At 38.6% G+C, this 22464-nt stretch overlaps 1 protein-coding gene across 1 annotated transcript in view; it reads left to right on the top strand.

The window, feature by feature from the left end:
• The first annotated feature begins 19825 nt into the window (after positions 1–19825).
• The window catches only part of LOC149632486 (uncharacterized), a 3280-nt gene continuing 641 nt past the window's right edge, over positions 19826–22464 (top strand). Inside the window, exons 1-2 of the mRNA XM_089851062.1 lie at positions 19826–19958; positions 20024–22464. The exon at positions 20024–22464 is cut by the window's right edge and continues 641 nt beyond it. Coding sequence (XP_089707188.1) covers positions 20163–22464 — 2302 coding nt within the window. The 5' untranslated portion in view covers positions 19826–19958; positions 20024–20162. The remainder of the gene's footprint in view (positions 19959–20023) is intronic.

Raw genomic sequence — 22464 nt, 5'->3', positions numbered from 1 at the left:
TACACGACAACCTTCGAAGTTAACTTTTATTCATCCATATGAAAGATAATAAAATAAACATTGGGAATGGGGTCCCCATAACGGATGTTGTAATTCAAATTTAAACACAAATGTGATTTATTACAAATTTCAATTTAACAGAAAGACATCAAAAACACGAAGATATTTCTACTTCGTTATACGATATCAAGAATTCTAGATACATCGCATTATTTTCACCAAAAGCAAAAAACATGAAAAACCGTTATCTCAAATGTCCCCATAAAGGATTTAAAGACACAAAATGGTGTAAATTATAAATTTCAAGTAAAAGGCGGTGTAAATTATAAATTTCAAGTAAAAGGTTTTTTTTAAATAATTTTATACACGACAACCTTCGAAGTTAACTTTTATTCATCCATATGAAAGATAATAAAATAAACATTGGGAATGGGGTCCCCATAGCGGATGTTGTAATTCAAATTTAAACACAAATGTGATTTATTACAAATTTCAATTTAACAGAAAGACATCAAAAACACGAAGATATTTCTACTTCGTTATACGATATCTAGATAAATCGCATTATTTTCACCAAAAGCAAAAAACATGAAAAACCGTTGCGTCAAAGGTCCCCGTAAAGGATTTAAAAATACAAAATTAGACGGAAAATGGTGAGAATTATAAATTTCTATTACAAAGGTTTTTTAAATAATTTTATACACGACAATCCTCGAAGTTCACTTCTATTCATCCATATGAAAAATAATAAAAAAAACGTCGGTAAAAGGATCCTCATAGCAGAAGTGGTTAGTGAAATTTAAACACTAACTGGAAATTATTACGAATCGGCAATCTAGCTTAATTACCCGCCATCGGTAATCTAGCTTAATTTTCTTCAATAGGTAATCTAGCTTAACTTCCTTTAATCGGTAATCTAGCTTAATGATAATAATAAAAATAATAATAATAATAATAATAATAATAATAATAATAATAATAATAATAATAATAATAATAATAATAATAATAATAATAATAATAATAATAATAATAATAATAATAATAATAATGAAATGAAATGAAATAGGTTTTTAATGTGTATATAAAAAACTACATATAGTTCACTAGAATATACACACACGTTGTCGCTGAGCCGTTATACAATAGTTATGGAGAATTACATAATTGATATTTGTGTTATATACAGCCAGATATATGTATAGTTCGGGACAGAGGTTATTTAGTATTACCGAATATTTTTAATTATATAATATATATATTTAGGGACAGAGATTATGAAGTATTACCGAGTATTTCAACTATAATATATAAATATTCAGGGACGGAGGTTATAGGGTATTACCGAGTATTATCAATTATAATATATAAATATTTAGGGACGGAGGTTATACGGTATTACCGAATATTTTTAATTGGGACCGAAAATATATCGATGGCCTGGGAATGTTTATTATAAGTGATAATAATAATAATAATAATAATAATAATAATAATAATAATAATAATAATAATAATAATAATAATAATAATAATAATAATAATAATAATAATAATAATAATAATAATAATAATAATGAAATGAAATGAAATGAAATAGGTTTTTAATGTGTATATAAAAAACTACACATAGTTCACTAGAATATACACACACGTTGTCGCTTAGCCGTTATACAATAGTTATGGAGAATTACATAATTGATATTTGTGTTATATACAACCAGATATATGTATAGTTCGGGACAGAGGTTATTTAGTATTACCGAATATTTTTAATTATATAATATATATATTTAGGGACAGAGATTATGAAGTATTACCGAGTGTTTCAATTATAATATATAAATATTTAGGGACGGAGGTTATATGGTATTACCGAGCATTTTCAATTATAATATATAAATATTTAGGGACGGAGGTTATATGGTAGTACCGAATATTTTTAATTGGGACCGAAAATATATCGATGGCCTGGGAATGTTTATTATAAGTGTTTTGAATGCGAATAATTGGATTAAGGTATTTAGGCGGTACATAGAAAGTCTTGTTATGACGTAGAGAGTTAGGAATTAAAAAGTTTAGTGTGGCGAGTAAGTCGCTTAGTGTTATGTCATTAATAATAATAATAATAATAATAATAATAATAATAATAATGAATGAATGAAATTGATTTTTATTGTGCATAAAAAAAACTATACAAGTAGTTCACTAGATTATGCACAGTAGAGTGTTGAATACAATTACAGGATATTTACATTTTTACATAATAATTACAAAAACTATGTTGGCTAACAGATTTGTTTAAGTTTCATTGAAAAGATATCGAACTGGTTAGAAAAATTGTTATAAGTTTTTTGCATACGATAGATTGGATTTAGATCTTTACAAGGCACATGAAAAGTTACGTTTTTACGAAGACGAAGGGGAACCAAAAAGTTTAGTTTAGCAAGTAGCTCACTCAATGTAATTTGATCATGAATTAATTTATGCAGGAATTTAATGTCTATCATTGATAAGTGATAGTCTATGGACGGAAGGCCCAAGTGATTTAATAAATTAAGATAGTCGTAATCTAGATTACGCAAGAAGAATGTATGGACATATGAAACAAATTTACGCTGAACGGCCTCTATGCATTTCCGTAGGTAAGTACTACAGCCACTCCAAGCTATCGAACCGTATACAAGACGTGAGCGGACAAGACTGAGGTAGAGCAGTCGGAAGTGTTTAAGGGATTTGAGGGGCCTACATAGTTTTAAAGCCACTCCCAATGTCCTACGGCAACGATTTACGGTACAGGTTACCTGCTCCCGAAAAAGCAAGGCACTGTCGAATATAACACCGAGGTCGGTTACCCTTAACACTCGAGGAATGGGAGAGTTCCCAACCTTATAAAGAAAGCATATTTTTCTACCTATGCGCCTAGTGAAAGCGACCTGTTGGGACTTAGTAGGATTGACAGGCAAATTATTCCTGTCGCACCACGCCGTTATTACGTTTAAATCAGCTTGGAGAGCCGCGCAGTCATCAGAGGAATTAATTATTTTACAGACCTTATGGTCATCCGCAAAGGCTATTAATGTTGAGTATTTAATTAAATATTGCAATTCGTATACGTATAAGTTAAATAACAAAGGGCCAAGAGATGAACCCTGTGGAACCCCGCAATTGACCTTGTACTCAACGGAGGTGAGTGCACCATTACACTTAATACGGTTAATTCTTTGGTGTAAATAGGAACTAAACCAACCAAGAAGCTCACCGCCAACACCCAATATGCGCATTTTATCCAGTAAATAGTCATGGGAAACACGATCAAAAGCCTTGGCCAAGTCGAGATATATGACATCGACTTGACCACGACTTTCGACCTCCGGTGCCACGTAGTCCATGAATGCCGCATGGTTCGTGTCAACACTCCTTCCCGGTACGAAACCATGCTGACAATCATTTGGAAAGGTATTAAACCACTCCTGTAATTTAGTATGTACAAGCATATCGAATAGCTTGGCAAGTGTGGATAATAAAGATATGGGACGATAATTTTTAACGTCACAAGCTGCGCCAGATTTAAATACAGGGGTAACCGCCGCTTCTTTCCAAATGGTAGGGAATGTCTGTTTCGTTATAGATAAGTTATAAATATGGGCAAGCGGCTGTAGTAAGAGGTCATGGCAACCTTTTAAAATAAAGGCTGGTATACCATCCGTGCCGGTGGACTTTTTGTTGGGGAGTTTGGTAATAGCACTATTAATGTCGTTATGCGTAAAAAACATCGAGGATAATGCGTTATGCCTGATAGAAGATGAGTCATAATCATAGCGACTATTGAATGGAGTACTATTTACCGATATTCGAGAGAAATGGTCCCCGAAATGAGATGCAAGCAACTCAGGATCAGTTACCATTTCCTTGTCAATTTTCAGGGAGATGCGATGGGAAACATCTTTGATGTTACCGTTAACAAAGTTCCAGAATTTCTTAGGATGAGTTAGTGCGTCACGACAGACACGTTTACCCTCGAAGTTTTTATCACGCTTTGAAAATTGTCTTACTAGTGCCCGTTGTTTTTTATAGTTAATAAAATCAGGCAGGAAGGCTGTACGCTTATATTTCTTAAAGTAGTATTTCTTGCGACAAATGGCAGAACGCAACTCAGAAGAGTACCATTTCGGAAATGAAGAGGTTCGATTACCGACCTGGATAGGTATGGCAGCATCCATAGCGCGCTTAATATAGAGTGTCAACAATTCAGCGCAATTATTAACATCTTGGCAATTTAATATGGATAGCCAATCGCAGTCGCGCAAGGTATTGTAGAGGTGAAAATAGTTCCCATTCATGAATTTATATGATGAGTTCAGTATAATAATAATAATAATAATAATAATAATAATAGGCTTTTATTTAGGATATACCTTTAAGAATTTTCTTATTCACAAAAGTGTCCTGCTTTTAAGTTAAGATTTTAAGATTAAAAAAAGAAAAGCTCTAATTTTTCTGCTATTACTCAAGACTAGTAAGATTGTTCAAATAATTGTTTATCTTATCTATAACAAGTTTATAAGATTGTTTTTGTTTGATGTCCATTGGGAGTCTATTCCCGAGCTCTATACCCTTATGCTTCAAGCTTTTATTTCTATATCTGGAGACGTTTTCCGTATAGAAGTTATTTGTTGTGCCACGAGTTTTTACGTTATTATTGGTTGTTTGAAACCATCCTTGAATAAAGTCAGGGTAATAACTAATTTTTATCCTGTACATGAATTTCAGCACTTCTAGGTGGTAATTATGTTGCAGAGATGTAATATTAGCTTTTGCGCTGGCAGCTGTGAGTCAAAAGTTTGCGCTTTAGCTATTATCTTGATACACTCTTCATGTTTAGCAGTTCCCCTGCTATGTTCACAAAGCATTCTTTAAGCATGTTTGCTACAGTTTCTGGATCTTTGTTTTTATTGGCCTTGTATTCCATCTCCGTTATAGGTTTGGTATTCTTTTGCTTGAGGTATGGCTTAATGGTTTTACAAATATTGGTCGTTTCATTACTGCCGATTCCAATATTAATTTTGAAGTATCTTGTTTTCTCTTTATGGATAAGAGCGTTGACCAAGTTTGTCTGTTTCCTGTAGATATTTTGGTACTTTTCCTTATGAGCATGGTTTACTGTTCTTGTCTTTGTCTTGAATTTGTCTCTTATGTGAATTTGATGTTTTATATTTGAGGTTAGCCACGGGGCGCTTTTAGTAGATACATATTTTTCTCTTAGCGGAGCATGCTTGTCCAGGTGGTCAATTATTTCATTTTGTAACATCTGTAGGCCCCTTTCTGGGCTGTCAATGGATTCCTTAGCCTTGTCTAATTTTGTATGGAGTTCGTGAACGAATTTCGAGGTAATTTTCTTATGCAGTTTTATACTCATTTTCTTCCTTATGATCCATGTTAGGTCATGGTCAGATGCTCCACCTGCCTTTACTATGACCTCTGTGATTCGTTCCGGGTGATTAACATAAATATATGATCAATCAAACTTGTTGAGTTTAGGGTAATTCTGATCGGGGATGTTATCATTTGTATGAAATTTCCCAGTGTCTTGAGATGTAGTCTTGCCTTTGCCGATAGCGTTGTGGCTTTGAGGTTACAGTTCGTGTCCCCTATGATCAGAATTTCGTTGTTTTTCTTAAACAGTAAGAAATCTATGTAACTCCTTAGTTTAATGCCATTGACTTGTGCAGAGCTGTATTCTTAAAGAAAATTAATCAGATTTCAACCGAGGTTATCGACTCGCGAACAGACAGCGCTTGGATTCAAGCTTACTTAACTTTCTATAGAGTATTTCATCAATAAAACTTATAGAATTACTCTAATTGTTTTCAACCACTAAACGCTAAAAAATGCGAGTTTCGAACGTGCTGTCAATTTCTAATAAAACAGGGCATCATTGAAAAAATCGTAAATCGAGGTATTTTTGAAAAATTAAAACTAAATATACTTAACATAAAAGTTTCTGAATGAAAAGTAGAAAAGGACCTAATATAAAGATCTTATGTTCATTTAAAAACGTTTTGAATCCTAAGGAATTTATAATTTTTGGAATATACGGTCCAGAATTTGGCTTTTTTTTTTATAAAAAATCCCATGTTATTTCAATGGGAAGTTTCGAGTTTTTTTTCCAAAAAGGCTGATTAACTTTATGTTAATGAAAACCACCCTTAGCAAATTGACTTTTTATAAAATAAACTATTAGATGGATCTCTTCGAAATTTTAACCACATATTGTGAGTCCGGGTTGTTGTTTTATACATTTTTTTCAAAACAGTAAAAATAATACGAAAAAGGTTAAAACCAATCAAAAACACCTCATTAATCATTAAAGGCTGTATGAAGTCATATGTAAGAGAGGTACCACTCTCCTAGAATTATAATAAGTTTCAGATAATTTAATGACAATCAAAAACTGCATAAAGCCAATGCTACGGTACTTAACAATTATCGGAACAGGAAAATTTGGTCTCGCCGAATTGGTCTCGCCGATTTGGTCGCGGGACTAATTGGTCTCACCGATTTGGTCTCGGGACTATTTGGTCTCGTGATTTTTTGGCCTCGGGACTATTTGGTATCGTGATTATTTGGTCTCGGGACTATTTGGTTTCGTGATTATTTGGTCTCGGGACTATTTGGTATAGTGATTATTTGGTCTCGTGACTATTTGGTATCGTGATTATTTGGTATCGTGATTATTTGGTATCGTGATTATTTGCTTACCTAATTAGTTGCCTTCATTTCAAAAGCAATGGTCCCAATAATTCGTTGCCACCTTTTCTAAAATATTCTCCTATTAATTAGTTGCCACCTTTTCCTAAATATTCTCCTATTAATTAGCTGCCACCTTTTCCAAAATATTCTGCTATCAATTAGCTGCTACCTTTCCCAAAATATTCTGCTGTTAATTAGCTGCTACCTTTTCCAAAATATTCTCCTACTAATTAGCTGCCACCTTTTCCAAAATATTCTCCTATTTATTAGCTGCCACCTTTTCCAATACATTCTCCTACTATTTAGCTGCCACCTTTTCCAAAATATTCTCCTAATAGTTAGCTGCCACCTTTTCCAAAATATTCTGCTATTAATTAGCTGCCACCTTTTCCAAAATATTCTCCTATTTATTAGCTGCCACCTCTACCAAAACATTCTCCTACTAATTAGCTGCCACCTTTTCCAAAATATTCTCCTATTTATTAGCTGCCACCTTTTCCAAAAGATTCTCCTACTAATTAGTGCCACCTTTTCCAAAACGTTCTCCTACTAATTAGCTGCCACCTTTTCCAAAATATTCTCCTAATAGTTAGCTGCCACCTTTTCCAAAATATTCTGCTATTAGTTAGCTGCCACCTTTTCCAAAATATTCTCCTATTTATTAGCTGCCACCTTTTCCAAAACATTCTCCTACTAATTAGCTGCCACCTTTTCCAAAACATTCGACTAATAATTAGCTGCCATCTTTTCCAAAATATTCTCCTAATAGTTAGCTGCCACTTTTTTTCCAAAATATTCTCCAATTAATTAGCTGCCACCTTTTCCAAAATATTCTCCTATTTATTAGCTGCCACCTTTTCCAAAACATTCTCCTACTAATTAGCTGCCACCTTTTCCAAAACATTCTCCTACTAATTAGTTGCGACCTTTTCCAAAACGTTCTCCTACTAATTAGCTGCCACCTTTTCCAAAGTATTCTCCTAATAGTTAGCTGCCACCTTTTCCAAAATATTCTCCTAATAGTTAGCTGCCACCTTTTCCAAAATATTCGTGAACGAATTTCGAGGTAATTTTCTTATGCAGTTTTATACTCATTTTCTTCCTTATGATCCATGTTAGGTCATGGTCAGATGCTCCACCTGCCTTTACTATGACCTCTGTGATTCGTTCCGGGTGATTAACATAAATATATGATCAATCAAACTTGTTGAGTTTAGGGTAATTCTGATCGGGGATGTTATCATTTGTATGAAACATTCTCCTACTAATTAGCTGCCACCTTTTCCAAAACATTCTCCTACTAATTAGCTGCGACCTTTTCCAAAACGTTCTCCTACTAATTAGCTGCCACCTTTTCCAAAATATTCTCCTAATAGTTAGCTGCCACCTTTTCCAAAATATTCTCCTAATAGTTAGCTGCCACCTTTTCCAAAATATTCTCCAATTAATTATCTGCCACCTTTTCCAAAATATTCTCCAATTAATTATCTGCCACCTTTTCCAAAATAGCTCATATTAATTATCTAACACCTTTTCCCAAATATTTCTATTATTGCTAATAAATTGTTCGTGGTAAGAGGCGGGCTTTTATTACTCATATAAATAATCTTCTTACCTCCAAACAAGGTTGGGTTGGGTTAGGTTCCGAGACCCATTTCTCTCGAGACCCAATTGTCCCGAGACACATTTGTCCCGAGACCCAATTGTCCCGAGACCCATTTGTCCCGAGACCCATTTGTCCCGAGACCCATTTGTCCCGAGACCCAATTGTCCCGAGACCCATATGTCCCGAGACCCAATTGTCCCGAGACCCATTTGTCCCGAGACCCATTTGTCCCGAGACCCATTTGTCCCGAGACCCAATTGTCCCGAGACCCAATTGTCCCGAGACCCAATTGTCCCAAGACCCATTTGTCCCCAGACCAAATCGGCGAGACCAAAACGGCGAGACCAAATCGGCGAGACCATAACGGCGAGACCAAATTGTCGCGTACCGAACAATTATAAACCGATATCAAAAGGGGCGTCAATAGGGCCGCTATCCTCAGTAGACTGATAGAGAGATAGATCCGGTGAGAAAGGGGGTACTACGTCAGCGGGAACGAGTACGCTCTGCGTGCTCAACCCCCCTTTTAAAATCGGTCTGCGGAAGATATTTTTAAAACGTCGCGCTTGCGCCGAGAGAAACATAAACGAGCTTCAGTCTCAACTCAGAAGGTCGGGACGGAGGGGGGAGGCGGAAGGGCTATAAACTCGTCTTGTTTGCTCACCGTAACGCGCGCCAGAGAAACAAGATGGCCCCGGCCATATAACGTTTTGCCTGGGCTAGCTAAATTTATCGTAAGGTGACCCCGGCCTATATACTTTACGGTTATTTTTTTTCTTCTAAATATCAAATATCATTCTAATTATGAATAAAAATAATCTAGCTTGAACTTGGGCTATAGATTTATGAAACAAGTAAATAACCAACTTCTGTCTTATGAACTGGAACAATTTTGTTGATATTTTTGTTGCAAACCTAATATTTGTGGGATAATTGATGCGTTTAGGCAGTAAAATTATTTTATTGGTTGCACGCTTATAGCAATATGCAACAAGCGCTTAGAATTAGCCCCGAGTCATGTTGTCTTCAAACTTGCCGCAATAGAATTGAAGTAATTTGCATAAACCCTAAAGAACAACGCTAGACGTGACACGAAAACGGATGGTGGAGATAAAGAACAGAGAAAATCGTACTGAATAGAAGGCAGGCCCGATAGATATTACCGCCCAAAACAACCTCATTCCTTTTTGTTTATGACGTACTAAGCGCTAATTCATCAGAGAAGCCGGAACCGAAAAAACTTACAAAAATCTCATAATATTTGTGCCAAGAAAGTTATTTTAAAAACAATTTTATATATCTTAATTTAGTATAAAACAATTTTAGAACTAAAAATGGGGTAGAAGGGACGCTCAATCTGCCAGCCATTTTGGTCCAGATTCGCCGCTATTCATTTCGCCGCCGCGCCAATTCGCCTCCAAAAAAGTCTCAGTTCGCCGCCCAATCATTTCGCCGCCACTTCATTTCGGAGCCGTCGCATTTCGCCGCTTTTTACTTGATACTAGGCCTAATTAAATAGAATTTAATTTTTTAAGAAGTGGGGTATAAGAATATCGTGCTTGTTATCGCGTCTCAAATGGCTTCTCAAACTAGGGTTGAGTTGCTTGAGACATCGCGAGGAGGGTATTCACTTATTTACAAGGGTTATAAGTTTAGAAAAACCAAGAATAGGGATAGAAAAACGGATTTTAAATGTACTTTAGAGTTGTGTAAGGCGCGGGTTACCCTTATTGATGGCTATAAAATATATTGTGACAAAAATGCTGTGCATACTCATTCCGCTACACCAGTTGCTATCGAATCGTCACGGTTTAAGGAACGTATTAAATCGAAACTAAGAAAAGAGCCTTTGAAGACCATGCCACAGATCTACAATGCCGTGAGAACTGACTTTCTAAGACAATCTGGAGACGAAGAAGCAGCTGCAGTTCGTGAAGCCGCCACGGTATCATACAACAGTATTAAATCAACTATTTACCGTGAAAAACGCAAAATCTTTCCATCCCAACCGGCTCATCGAAAAGATATTCAACTCGAAGGAGAATGGAGTGAAACAATTGATCAGAGGAATTTTCTTCTTTGTGATGATGGCCAAGAAGATCGAATAATTATTTTCGGGACTGATACCGTGCTTCGAAAGGTCTGCGATGCAAATACATTGTTCATGGATGGTACTTTCAAATCCGTTCCCGAGTTATCCAGCCAACTATATACCATCCACTGCGAAATAAATGGCGTGATGTTTCCCTGTTTATTTGCGCTTCTTCCGGATAAAAAGTCAAGCACGTACGTTAAAATGTTTGATTTAATCGAAGCTAAAGCATCACTACTCAATCTAACGTTCGCCCCGAAGAAGTTTCAACTGGATTTCGAAATTTCTATGCTGAACGCAATTTCTGTGAAATTTCCAACTGCTTCAAGGATAGGCTGCTTTTTCCATTACACTCAAGCTATTTACCGTAAAGTGGTAGACGTTGGACTGATTCCCGAGTATAACAACCATCCTGGTGATCCTGAAATCAAGAGATTGGTTCGACGACTATCAGCGCTGCCTCTTGTGAAACCTGAAGAACTGGACATCGTGTGGGAATTAATTTACGAAACGAAACCATCTCACAATTCAAAAGTTGATGCTCTTCTGAACTACTTCGTTGAAACCTGGCTAGATGACTTGGATGCTAGGTTCGATAGAACAATATGGAATCACTGGGGGAACTGTGGAAAGCGAACTACGAATAATATGGAGGGATGGCATCATGCACTAAACAAGAGGGCGGGTCGCATACATCCAAATATATTTGAATTAATTAAAGTTCTGAAGGAAGAAGAAGTCAAGGTAGTGGACGATTTGAAACTTCTTCGGAATGGAAGGATTATCCGTAGGCGTGATCCAACTTACAGCCAACTGGACAAGCGTCTTGTCGAGCTCAAGTTAAGAGTTGAAAATTCAGATTTAACTTGGATTGAATATCTAGACGCGGCTAGTCATCTTGTAAAACATTGCGCCTGAAAAAGTTATAACAATTGTATTTAACCTTTGGTTTTAAATTTATGTCAAAATAAAGTTTTTATGGATATGGCATATTAGAAAATCTCATCTTAATAAGTCGGCGAAATGAACTGGCGGCGAAATGAGTCCCTTTTGGCGGCGAAATGAAAAGCGGCGAATCGGAACTTCTTGGCGGCGAAATGAAAAGCGGCGAATCGGGACCGGACCTTGTTGGACCAACACTTTTCCGAACCTCTAAAACGCGCGAAAGTAAAAACTTTGTAATGAATTAATTTATAATTAAAAATGTGGTTGAAGGGACGCTCAGCCTGCCAGCCAGGGTCAGACCAATACTTTTCCGAACCTATAAAACTCGCGAAAGCAAAAACTTTGAGAGGAAATTTTTTCTCACGCTTACAGGATTGGCAACTCCCTATCTTCGACGGCAGCTTATTCGATATAAAATCTGTTCTAGCTTTGGTTCTCAGCACGAGCAAACCCTGGTTCCTATACTGGAAAAATTTTGCGGTAATCTATAACCTAGTTTTAAGCGTGCTGACAACACACGAAAGAAATATTTCGAGACAAAAGACGAAAAAAATACTGATATTTAGGATTTAAAATCTCGACGTTTCAAATCCTGTAAATCAGTAATTGCATTGTCTGTTGTCTGCACGCACAAACCTACGTTAGTGATCACAATTTAGCCGCTCCAACATAGAAATCTGGGTTTGCGCGTGCTGACAACCGACGCTGGAAAAGATTATATATCAAATAAGCTGCCGTCGGAGATAGAGAGTTACCTATCCTCTAAGCGTGAAAACAAATTCGCATTGCGCAGTCTCGCATGACGTCACTTCCTTCGCTTATGTCGGACCAGGGTGGGAAATATGGATTTTTTTTAAACTGGACTAAATTACCCATTGAGTTGAGAAAATAACCACTAGAGTGACCTTTCATCCGCTAGGATATAATCCGATTAACTATATCACGCGCTTGTGACGCCATCCTGGTACAACCAAAGGAACTAAAAGAAAAGGCGGGAAATTTGACTGATTTCAAGAATACATGTATTTATACATTTCTTATCTAGGCTTCGAGATGACGACACCATCGAGTGATAAACTTGGTAGCTGTTCGTCCGTCCCAATGTTTTCAAAAGTGTGCCACGTACCCCAATAGGCAGAATAACGCAAAGGCCACTCTAGTGGTAATTTTCTCAACTGAGTGAAATTACCATTTGGACCAAAACTTTCCTAGTTCAGGGCTGCCAGATTCCGCGCCTAGGACGAAAAATTTCACTAGTGCCACCGTGCGGAGAAAACGCGAAGCTTGATTTAGGGGAGACAAAAATGGCAGGCCTAAGGCCTGTAGCATCAGCGGCAGTGTATGTGACGTTTAAACTGATAATTCAGTGCCCAGTCGCGCCGCCAGCAGTAGGCACGGGTAGGCACGTGCCTACGTTGGAAAATTTTGGCCTACTTGAGGGGCCTCCAAATGTTTAAAAACGTGCCTATAGTGGCCTTCAAATAAAATTTTATTTCTTAGTTTAACAGCGTTTAATTACTTTATGTACTTTCATAGTTTATATTCTATCTGTAAAAATCTAACACAACATCTCACACCTGTTTGACATATTCGCTACACTATGTTTTTGTAATGTACAAGAGAGCATTTTTAAACCCCTTTTTCTTTATATTCTAAAGAACAAGATCCCCCCGCTAAAGTGTTGACCGTTGACCCCCAGGTTACACCTCTCTTGTATAGAAACTAGAAAGGAAACGAGTTGGAAATTCCCCTCCCAACCTAAAAACGGTAGGCGGCTTGCATCGCGGAGAGGAATAAAATTTTCCAACTGTAACACACCAAGATTACACTAGAGTAACTTTTTAGCTGCTTCACGGAAACGAAAGATAATCCCTGATAAGAGACTTCAAGACAGCTGTAATTATTGACTAAATTTATAAGAAGGGTCGCAAGGACACGGTTGCCAAAAACTTCGTACTCTTAATAATCTCACAAAAAAGGAAATACTGAAATCTAATCGTTAAATCTATTATATTCCTCAAAATCCTGAAATACATTAAAAAATTATGCATGACAAATTTTCAAAACAAAAGGGAGGGGGGGGCCTGTAGATCATGCTGTGCCTACGCGAGAAATAATCCTGGCGGCGCTACTGTAATGACAGTGCCAAATGAAATTAGTACTCGAAATTTCTTGCAATGGATGAACCACAATTTTCAGAAGAAAATATTTTCAAAAATTGTAAGTGTTGAAAACCTAATCACCATAATATAAACCAAATTAGTTATGTAAACTCTTAAGCTTTGGTCATAACATGAGTATAGAAATTGGTAATACTGTTTTCATTTTGTTTAGTACCTGTTGCTCTCTCTCTCTATTGTCAAAATTGCTACGAGTATTACACATATTTTCCGAAAGATCCTACTGAAAAAATTCGAAAAGCTCTTCAGTCAAACTTTAAGGGAAATGAATTCACACAGTATGGAATTATAAACGAAAAAACTCTTGATGCTTTAAAAAAAGTCTAATTTAAAAGTAACGAAGTTTGGTTTTGAAGTCAACCCTTCTTATCCATTCTTTAGGTGTTCCCCTGACGGTCTAGTCAACGATAATTTGGTCGAAATGAAGTGTCCAGTCATTGGTGCAAACGAAACTTAGAAACAGTCCTCAAGAAAACTCCTTACGTAATCAAGAAGGACGGAACATTTTCTTTGAAACCCAAACAAATGTATTATGGGCAAGTGCAACTTAGTTTGGCCCTTTTAGGACTTCAAAGTTGTCATTTTGTAATTTATTCTAAACTGGAAGATGATTGTTTTGTTATTGATGTGCCTAAAGACCAAAAATTTATTAACAATCTTTTACCTAGATTGCAAATTACTTATTTGAATTACTACATTCCAAATTATTTGAAATGGAATAAAAAGGACAGAATGTAATGGCGCAAATAAGGCTAAAGTGATATTTTTAAGTTCCTTAGAATGTGATAGAATCTTACAAATTTATTAAATAGAATTGTTTTACAAAATTTCAGGAGTCTTGGGTGCATTATGTATTTGCACTTTTTTTTCACGGGTTTTAACAAGCTTGGGACAATTTAGCCAAAATTGGTGTTGATAAATTAATAACAGCAGATACCACTCTCTATTTCGACTTCAGTACAGTCTAGCATAAGTTTATAAGATATGTTCCATAAGTGTGTCACTGGTTAATGAGAGCTTGTCATGAAGTGACGTAGGCGAAACGTCACAGATTATAGTAAAGCGACCCCTAGTGAAACGCTGTCAAAGGCTAAGGACAGACTAAATAGGAAGATGGACTGCAAAACCGAGTGTAATCAATTCTCGCGTCGTTCTCGAACTAGCTCTCAGTAAGTCTCTAGCACTACGAAGTATAGGAAGTGTCATACTTATGCAACATATCATATAAACTTATGAGTCTAGTATTACCCTTGTATTAGAAAACTCAGCAAAACATCTGGGCATACATTTCATAATTTCATTTTTATCTAGCCATTTTATCGCGCATTCGAGAACCGAAACCAACTGCGTAAGAGTTAATTTAAAATTACTTCAGGTCTGAACTTTACTTATTCCAAACTAAGCTGATAGAGCGGTGAATGAAATGCCAAGTTTTAGCTTCATGAGTGTCAAAATACCCTATCTCGAATATTCCTTGAGATTCGGCTAGTTAACTCACAGTTAATATTTTTAACGATCACATCAAATAGACCAGTACTTTGTAATCCTGATAATGAAATTATAGAGGTGGCATTCAATATTCCATAAGAAGCATTAACATAACATGTATGATTTTCCAAGGTGTTGACCATAATGCATTTATCATTGGGGTTTGGAGTGGTGCATTTGTCGGTCGTAGTTTCCTCGGTAGTTTGTTGAACCGCATCAATCCCCAATCTTTCAGCTAGAATTTCTGCGTCTGCTGGTCCATTTATTTCAGCTGTTTCACATGCATGCAAAGTTGGAGATTGTGAGGGTTGATTCCTTTTTTTTTAAGTCTTTCCAATCTCCCATTAGCCTTGAACTTTTGTTGATCATGTTTCCTTAACGGGAGTTTTTTGGAAGGAATAGCAAGTCTGGGAGGGTAACTTAACTTATCTACAATAATAACTCTAATTATAATTGGTGTTAAATTAATATTATACGCTTAAAACATACCAGAATGTTCATATTTCGGTTGAGGGCGGTAATCCTCTCCTTTAAAATGAAGTGAGCAGACAACCATGGACTTGGTGTGTGGTTTACCCATTTCTAAAGCTATATCCCATTGTTTCGACAATTTAACGTCACGTGGGAATTGGTGAAAGCGGACACCACTCATTGTGGCATTATTTTTACAACCATACACGCTGCAGTATTTAACCATTGTTTAATTACGTTTAAATAAACAGCAAAACTGACAAAAACTAGCCTAATTATCGTTGAGCAGATAGTTGAGTTGTTGATTTAATTTTATAATTATCTTTGAGCAATTCAATTAAATTAACTTTAATTAAACCATGAGTATGTTGATTGCGTTTGTCATTAATGGTATCGCCGGAATTAAGTTACATTTAAACACCTGATTAAACTATCTAATCATCGATCATCCGTTAAGCCTTAGACCTTGCAATAGACAGACAACAAACTAGACGGAGTTTGCAGTCTATTTATGACATACTCATGTTGCCCTCTATTGAATCTCTCAACAACTATCGTTAAATTTATTACTTAAATAATATAATTTTTTAATTATAATAATCATATTAGCTAATTATAATTATTTAACTTTAAATGAGTATGTTTCATAGATTTAAATTATATTGCTAAATTGTAAAATTGGGGCTCGCCGACGCGCCGGCGCCTTGAAGCGAGACAGCTCTCTCTCTCGTCTCCAGCTACAGCCACGCAGAAAGTGTCGGGTGTCGGGGAGGTGGGGGGGGGGGTCCATATCCTTCTAACTCTCTCTTCTCTTCACTATAATTTAACTCGCTCTGTATTACAAGCGAGCGTAGCTACGTGGTAGCGTGCGCTCACGGGCGTCTTCACTGACGTCTCGTATGGATTGGGACATCGCAGGTTCGCCTCCCGACACCGACAGAAAATAATTTCATTTGAAATAAAATGCGTTACGCCACCTAAGAGGTGTAATGTGAACTATGGGTGAATTTGGAGTCGAAAATTCGCGGGAAATTTAAATAGCATATTTATCACGAATCTCATCAGGTCACACCAAAATCCAGCCAGCCGACCTGCCGACCAGCCAACAGAGGTCGGAACAATCGTTTTCCAGCTTTAAAGAGCGGCAAAACAAAAAACAGAAGAGTCACACGTCCGTGGTAGACGCAAGTCCGGAAAATAATGGCGCGAAATTCAAAACTTATTCCTCAATCGGGGCACCATTTGTAATCGCGCGCTTTCCACTGAGACCCGAAACCACACGACTACGTAAATTCAGTTAAATCCAATGTATTTATTAATATATAAATCCGGTTAAATCCGTTAGTAACAAGAAATCTATAATCCGTTCAATAACAATCATTAAGTAAATAAAGTCAGTTAGTCTATCAAGTATTATTAACTGCTTCTGATGCCGGTACTCCTCTAACCGCCGTAATTCCCGGGCTTCGTTTGAATTTATCCCCTCGGGCCTCCGGAGATCAGCCAATCCCGGCTCTCGAGCAGACGACAGGTCTAACGTTTAGCCTGGGCCGTCTAGCGGGGATCCCTGGTATCGATTATGTCGCTCCCCCTAGTGGTGAACTCTTGTAACGGGCTCCCCGTTACAACGTTGCTTCTAACGTGCGAGGCGTTTCCCACGGGCAGGCTACGTCACAGAGCATGACTTCATCGTCCGTGATGACGGCAAGGTCGGACTTTTGGACATTCCTGGCCGCATCCGTTATCCAGGATTCGATGGAGATTAGAGTGTTGGGCCGCCTTGCCGACGTCTTCAGTAACGACACGAATTTATCATGGCGGGCAATCATCTTCGCTTTAGAGAGTGGGCATCCATTGGATATGTGTGAGAGGCTCTCGACCTTTTATGGCACGCACGGCACATCTTATTCCCTTGGTGAGAAGGCGCACCTCGGCATGGGAGGAGATTAAGTCGAGCCTTCACCCAAGTGCAAAACCGCATACATGACTTGGCACGTTGAAAATCCATCAGGAAGCTATTGGATATCGGGCTATCCTTAACTTGACTGAGGACCACCCCATAAACTGTGCTATACAGGTGGTCGCGCCAGTACTCTCGGACGTCTAACTTAGAGTTGCCGGTGATTAGACCATATTCAAAACACGGTTGACCGTAGATGTCACATAGTGAGTACGGCACAGGTTTTTGATGACAGGGCTAGACGAGGACTCCAAGTTCTTTATTCTTGCAACGAATTGCAGCGGAATATTCGTTTCAAAGCAGGGAATACCAAGACCGCCATCCCGGGCCTTGGCGTAGAAGAAACCCAACGGCGAGTAATTGGGCAACCGCATGAACCGACGTATAAACGACTTCACTTGGCTATCTACCCTCCGCAGATCTTGTTTAACGAAGTAGGATAGTGTAAACACGTGAAAGTGCCGTGGCAACAAGAAGTCCCTAAGGATCTCGATCTTCTGGTGGGGCTTCAGTGGTGAATTACTCAGCTTTGTTAGATCGGACGTTATTCTGTCCAATACTGGCCGACATTTTCCAGACGGTGAGTACGGGATGCCCAGGTAAGTCAGTAAATTCTCCCCTATAATGCTCGCTATATCGTTCCCCTTCAATTGGAACTTGAATGTTGTGTCATTAATAATCTTCTTTTGCTTCCCAAGCTTCGTAAGGGCAACGGCGCTACATTTCTTAACGTTCACCGCCAGACCTCGACCCTCCAAGAATACTTGTAAATGTTGTAAAAGAACTTCCATCCCCGTCTTGCTATTGCTGACAAGGATCAAATTGTCCGCAAAGAATATGACGATGCAGTTAGTGCCTCCGACTGTAGCACCGATATGAGATGGTAATGTTCGAGAGAGCGCGTCCATCACGCAATTGAAGATTAGCGGCGAAAGGGGGTCGCCCTGCTTGACCCCGTTAGTGACTTTCACTGGTTCCGTCTTCATTGGTCCGCAGGTAATCGTTGTCTCGGAATCCTTGTAGGAGTTAAGTATGTAGGCTATCAAATCTTCGTCCATCCCAGCAGCCCGTAAGGCACGGTGAATGGAGTGGTGCGACACCGAATCGAAGGCCTTGCTTATGTCGACAGAGACAAGATTAAGCTCTTTGCGACGGGAGGTCGAGATTAAGCAACCAACGAGAAGCGTATTATTATTATTATTATTATTATTATTATTATTATTATTATTATTATTATTATTATTATTAGCAGACGACGCGTGGAGTATAAGTTCGCCGCTTCGCTCGCGCTCCGGTTTTTGCTCATAATTTACAGTCCCTTAATAGTTCTGTATCCGCTTTTTTGCACCTAACGACTTATAACGACTTCCATTAACGGTAATTAAAATTAATCTTCACTTAATTAAACTTTTATTCGTGTTTTCGCAGTCTTTCAAAATCTTCTCGCGGCAGCGGTTTGCCATAGTCGCGCCGTTAGTAGCACCGTTTGTTCCGCCGGACTTATGATGCAGAATTTGCTATAACTGTCTACCAGACCTACTTCAACAATAGCTAATTCTACTCGAAACGTCTGCTTCTTTCGGTTTGAGCCACTTGGGCTCGACTTTTATTAATTTTACCGATGGCTCCGGCTAAGGACTCATGCATTAGCTGCGATAAACCCATATATGGCAAGCAGGCTATTGCGGTCTGCTCTAGTGGCTGCGGAAAGCGTGCACATAAATCTTGCAACGGGGACTCTTTTACCTGCACGAACTGTAAGCCTTCTAATCGTTTATCGCGCAGTCGACAACAGTCTCGCACGTCACTCAGCTCTATATCTGAGCAAACCAACCTCTCATCAGCTTCTAACGACGACATCAGCGACTTTAAGCTCGGTTCTAAACAACCCTGCTCACACTGCACATGCACTTCCGTTGACGATATCAATGACGTACTCACTAACCTGCTCCGCCCGGACAGCCTAACTCGGGAACCGAACTCTATTTTAGACAAAATGCTTCAGAAATTGGACGCCCTCGAAACATTGGTGCTGACTTTAGATTCACAGGTCACAGAATTAACAAGCTCTAATAAACAGCTGCGGAAGGAGCTTTCTGAGCTACGTGAATCTGCTTCCACTTCTACTATCCGGAGTGACACTGCGCCGACGCTCCCTCAGGGGCGTTCCTACACTGCAGCCGCCACACATTTCCCTATGCTTGGATTGCTTCCACCCTCTACATCAGCAACTTCGGGGCCACCACGACCACAGTCCATGGTTCTACCACCTACATCTCAGCCACAACAGCGCGTCCGCAAGCCAACAAAATCGGGATCAGCGGTAAGCTCTAAAATAAAAACTGCGAGTAGACAGCCTCAACGACAACGCAAGGCCCTATTCGTTAGCTGGCTCGACCCTACTCTGCTTTCTTCTGACTTGTGTAAAACACTTGTTGAGGACGAGGGAATTCAGTCGGCTATGTGCGTCCGTCTGCGGCCGAAAAATCCCAACGCCTCTCACTCCTCTTTTTATGTTACCTGTTCAGACGAAGATGAGTTCTCCCGACTCTCTGATCCTGATATCTGGCCTGTGGATTGTATAATCGCAGACTTTGGTGGGCCACTCCGTGATGCGTACAAGCACAGTAGTGAGCTCCCTCCGTCGTCTCCAACGATCCAGCAATAATGACATTGTCGATTGCCTACCAGAACGTCCGCGGCTTAAGAACCAAGGCTAGTGAATTTATGGATAATGCGATTTCTCTTGACTTTGACATTATATGTTTAACAGAGACATGGTTTAACCATGAACACTTTAATGCCAACTATTTTCCTGATACTTATATTGTATACAGAGCAGATAGACCGGATCTTGAATATAAAAACGTTCGGGGTGGTGGCGCCTTAATTGCCGTTAAGAAGTCACTAGTTAGTATAAGGCGGCATGATCTTGAGGGCGTCGCGGAATGCGTCTTTGCGCAAGTTAAGTTGCGCTCCGACGAGTTCCTCTTGATCGGTACGGTCTATTTTCCCCCATCGGCCAATGACGCTAATTACTCCACGTTTAGGCAACGACTTCTCCAGGACTTACCAGACCAGGATACTAATTTATTGCTTCTTGGTGACTATAATTTACCTGGTGTGCACTGGGCGACTAACGACACTCTGGGCTGCACCACCCCTACTGTAAATAAGGCGCGTCACATATTTGAAATATGTTACTATTATAACCTCAGTCAATTTAACGAGTTAAAGAACTCTTGTGATAATATTTTGGACTTATGCCTAGCCAATGTTAATAACTTAGATATTTTATCATTGTGTGATCCTTTTGTTGCCCCGGATGCCTATCATCCTCCCTTTCTGGTAGAGTATGCGATTCCGTCATGTCCTCAGCCTAACAAGCCGGAAAAATTTTATAAGTTTACGAAAGGGAACTATTACCAACTCTACACCACTTTGCGCGATTCCAATTGGCTGACCATTTTAAATTCCCAGGATGTTAATTTTTGCGCTACCATATTAACACGTTATTTAAAGTGCGCTATGGATGCTGCCATACCTATGCAGATTGGTAATAGTTCGTCTGCGTTTCCTAAGTGGTATTCCTCTGAATTGCGTTCTGCTATACGTAGAAAGAAGTACTACTTTGGAAAATATAAGCGTTCTGCTTTCCTACCTGATTTTATAAATTATAAAAAACAAAGGGCTTTAGTTAGACGATTTGCAAAGCGTGACAGAAATATTGAGAGTAAACGTGTTTGTGAGGAAGCATTGGCCCACCCTAAGAAATTTTGGAGTTTCGTCAATGGGAACATTAAGAATAAGACGCATCATATCTCCCTCAAGATTAATAACGAAATGATTACTGACACAGACAGACTTGCCACTCATTTCGGTGATCATTTCTCGCGTATTTCAATTGATAACACGCCTTCCCATGATCGTTACATTTATGACTCGTCCAATACTGAACATCACCCGTTGTCCTCAATTATTTTCACACAAAATGACATCTACAAAGCAATCTTAAAGCTGCCCAATAAGTTGTCTACAGGTACAGATAGGATACCGGCTTTTATTATAAAGGGTTGCGGCGACATATTACTGCCAGCACTTGCTCATATTTATAATTTATCGTTAAGTACAAAGATCTTTCCCACTATTTGGAAACAAGCGGTGGTTTCCCCCATTTATAAATCGGGCTCTGCATGCGACGTTAAAAATTATCGTCCAATTTCTCTCCTATGCACCCTTGCTAAATTATTTGACATGCTCGTACATGCTAAACTGCAAGTGTGGTTCAGTGCTTTTCCATTTGAAAGTCAACATGGCTTTGTACCGGGTCGGAGTGTGGACACGAATCATGCTGTGTTCATGAATTACGTAGCCCCATTGGTGGAAAATCGTGGCCAGGTCGACGTCATCTATCTCGACCTGGCTAAAGCTTTCGACCGTGTTTCGCATCCTTATCTATTGGATAAGATGCGAATCTTGGGAGTAGGCAGTGAACTTATTGGGTGGTTTCGCTCATACTTGAGTGAGCGAACTAACATGATTAAATGTAATGGTGTCTTAAGCTCTTTTACTTACCCTATAACTTGCGGTGTGCCACAGGGTTCATCCTTGGGCCCTTTATTGTTCAATATATATATATATGACCTACAATATTCAGTTCAATCCTCCATGCTAATCGCGTTCGCGGATGACCATAAAATCTGTAAAACTATTACCTCTCGCGAAGATTGCACTAAACTCCAAAGTGACTTGCACGCTATTGCTTTATGGTGTGACGCCAATAACCTGCCAATTAACCCTACCAAATCGACTCAGGTGACCTTCACGAGGAGAGTGGGCAGAGAAATCTGTAATACATACACCATTGCAAATACTACTATCCCTCAAAAATTACAGGTGAATGATCTTGGCGTTAATTTTGATCGTGCCTTGCTTTTTCATGAGCACGTGGCGATTACAGTTAATCGCT

Source organism: Phalangium opilio, unplaced genomic scaffold (assembly GCF_054372755.1).
Source record: "Phalangium opilio isolate 3A_F unplaced genomic scaffold, DU_Popi_V2 ptg000099l_1, whole genome shotgun sequence".
In the NCBI taxonomy this organism is placed as follows: Eukaryota; Metazoa; Arthropoda; class Arachnida; order Opiliones; family Phalangiidae; genus Phalangium; species Phalangium opilio.
The sequence above is the reverse complement of the archived record's forward strand: the minus strand, read 5'-3'. Positions and strand labels throughout refer to the sequence as shown.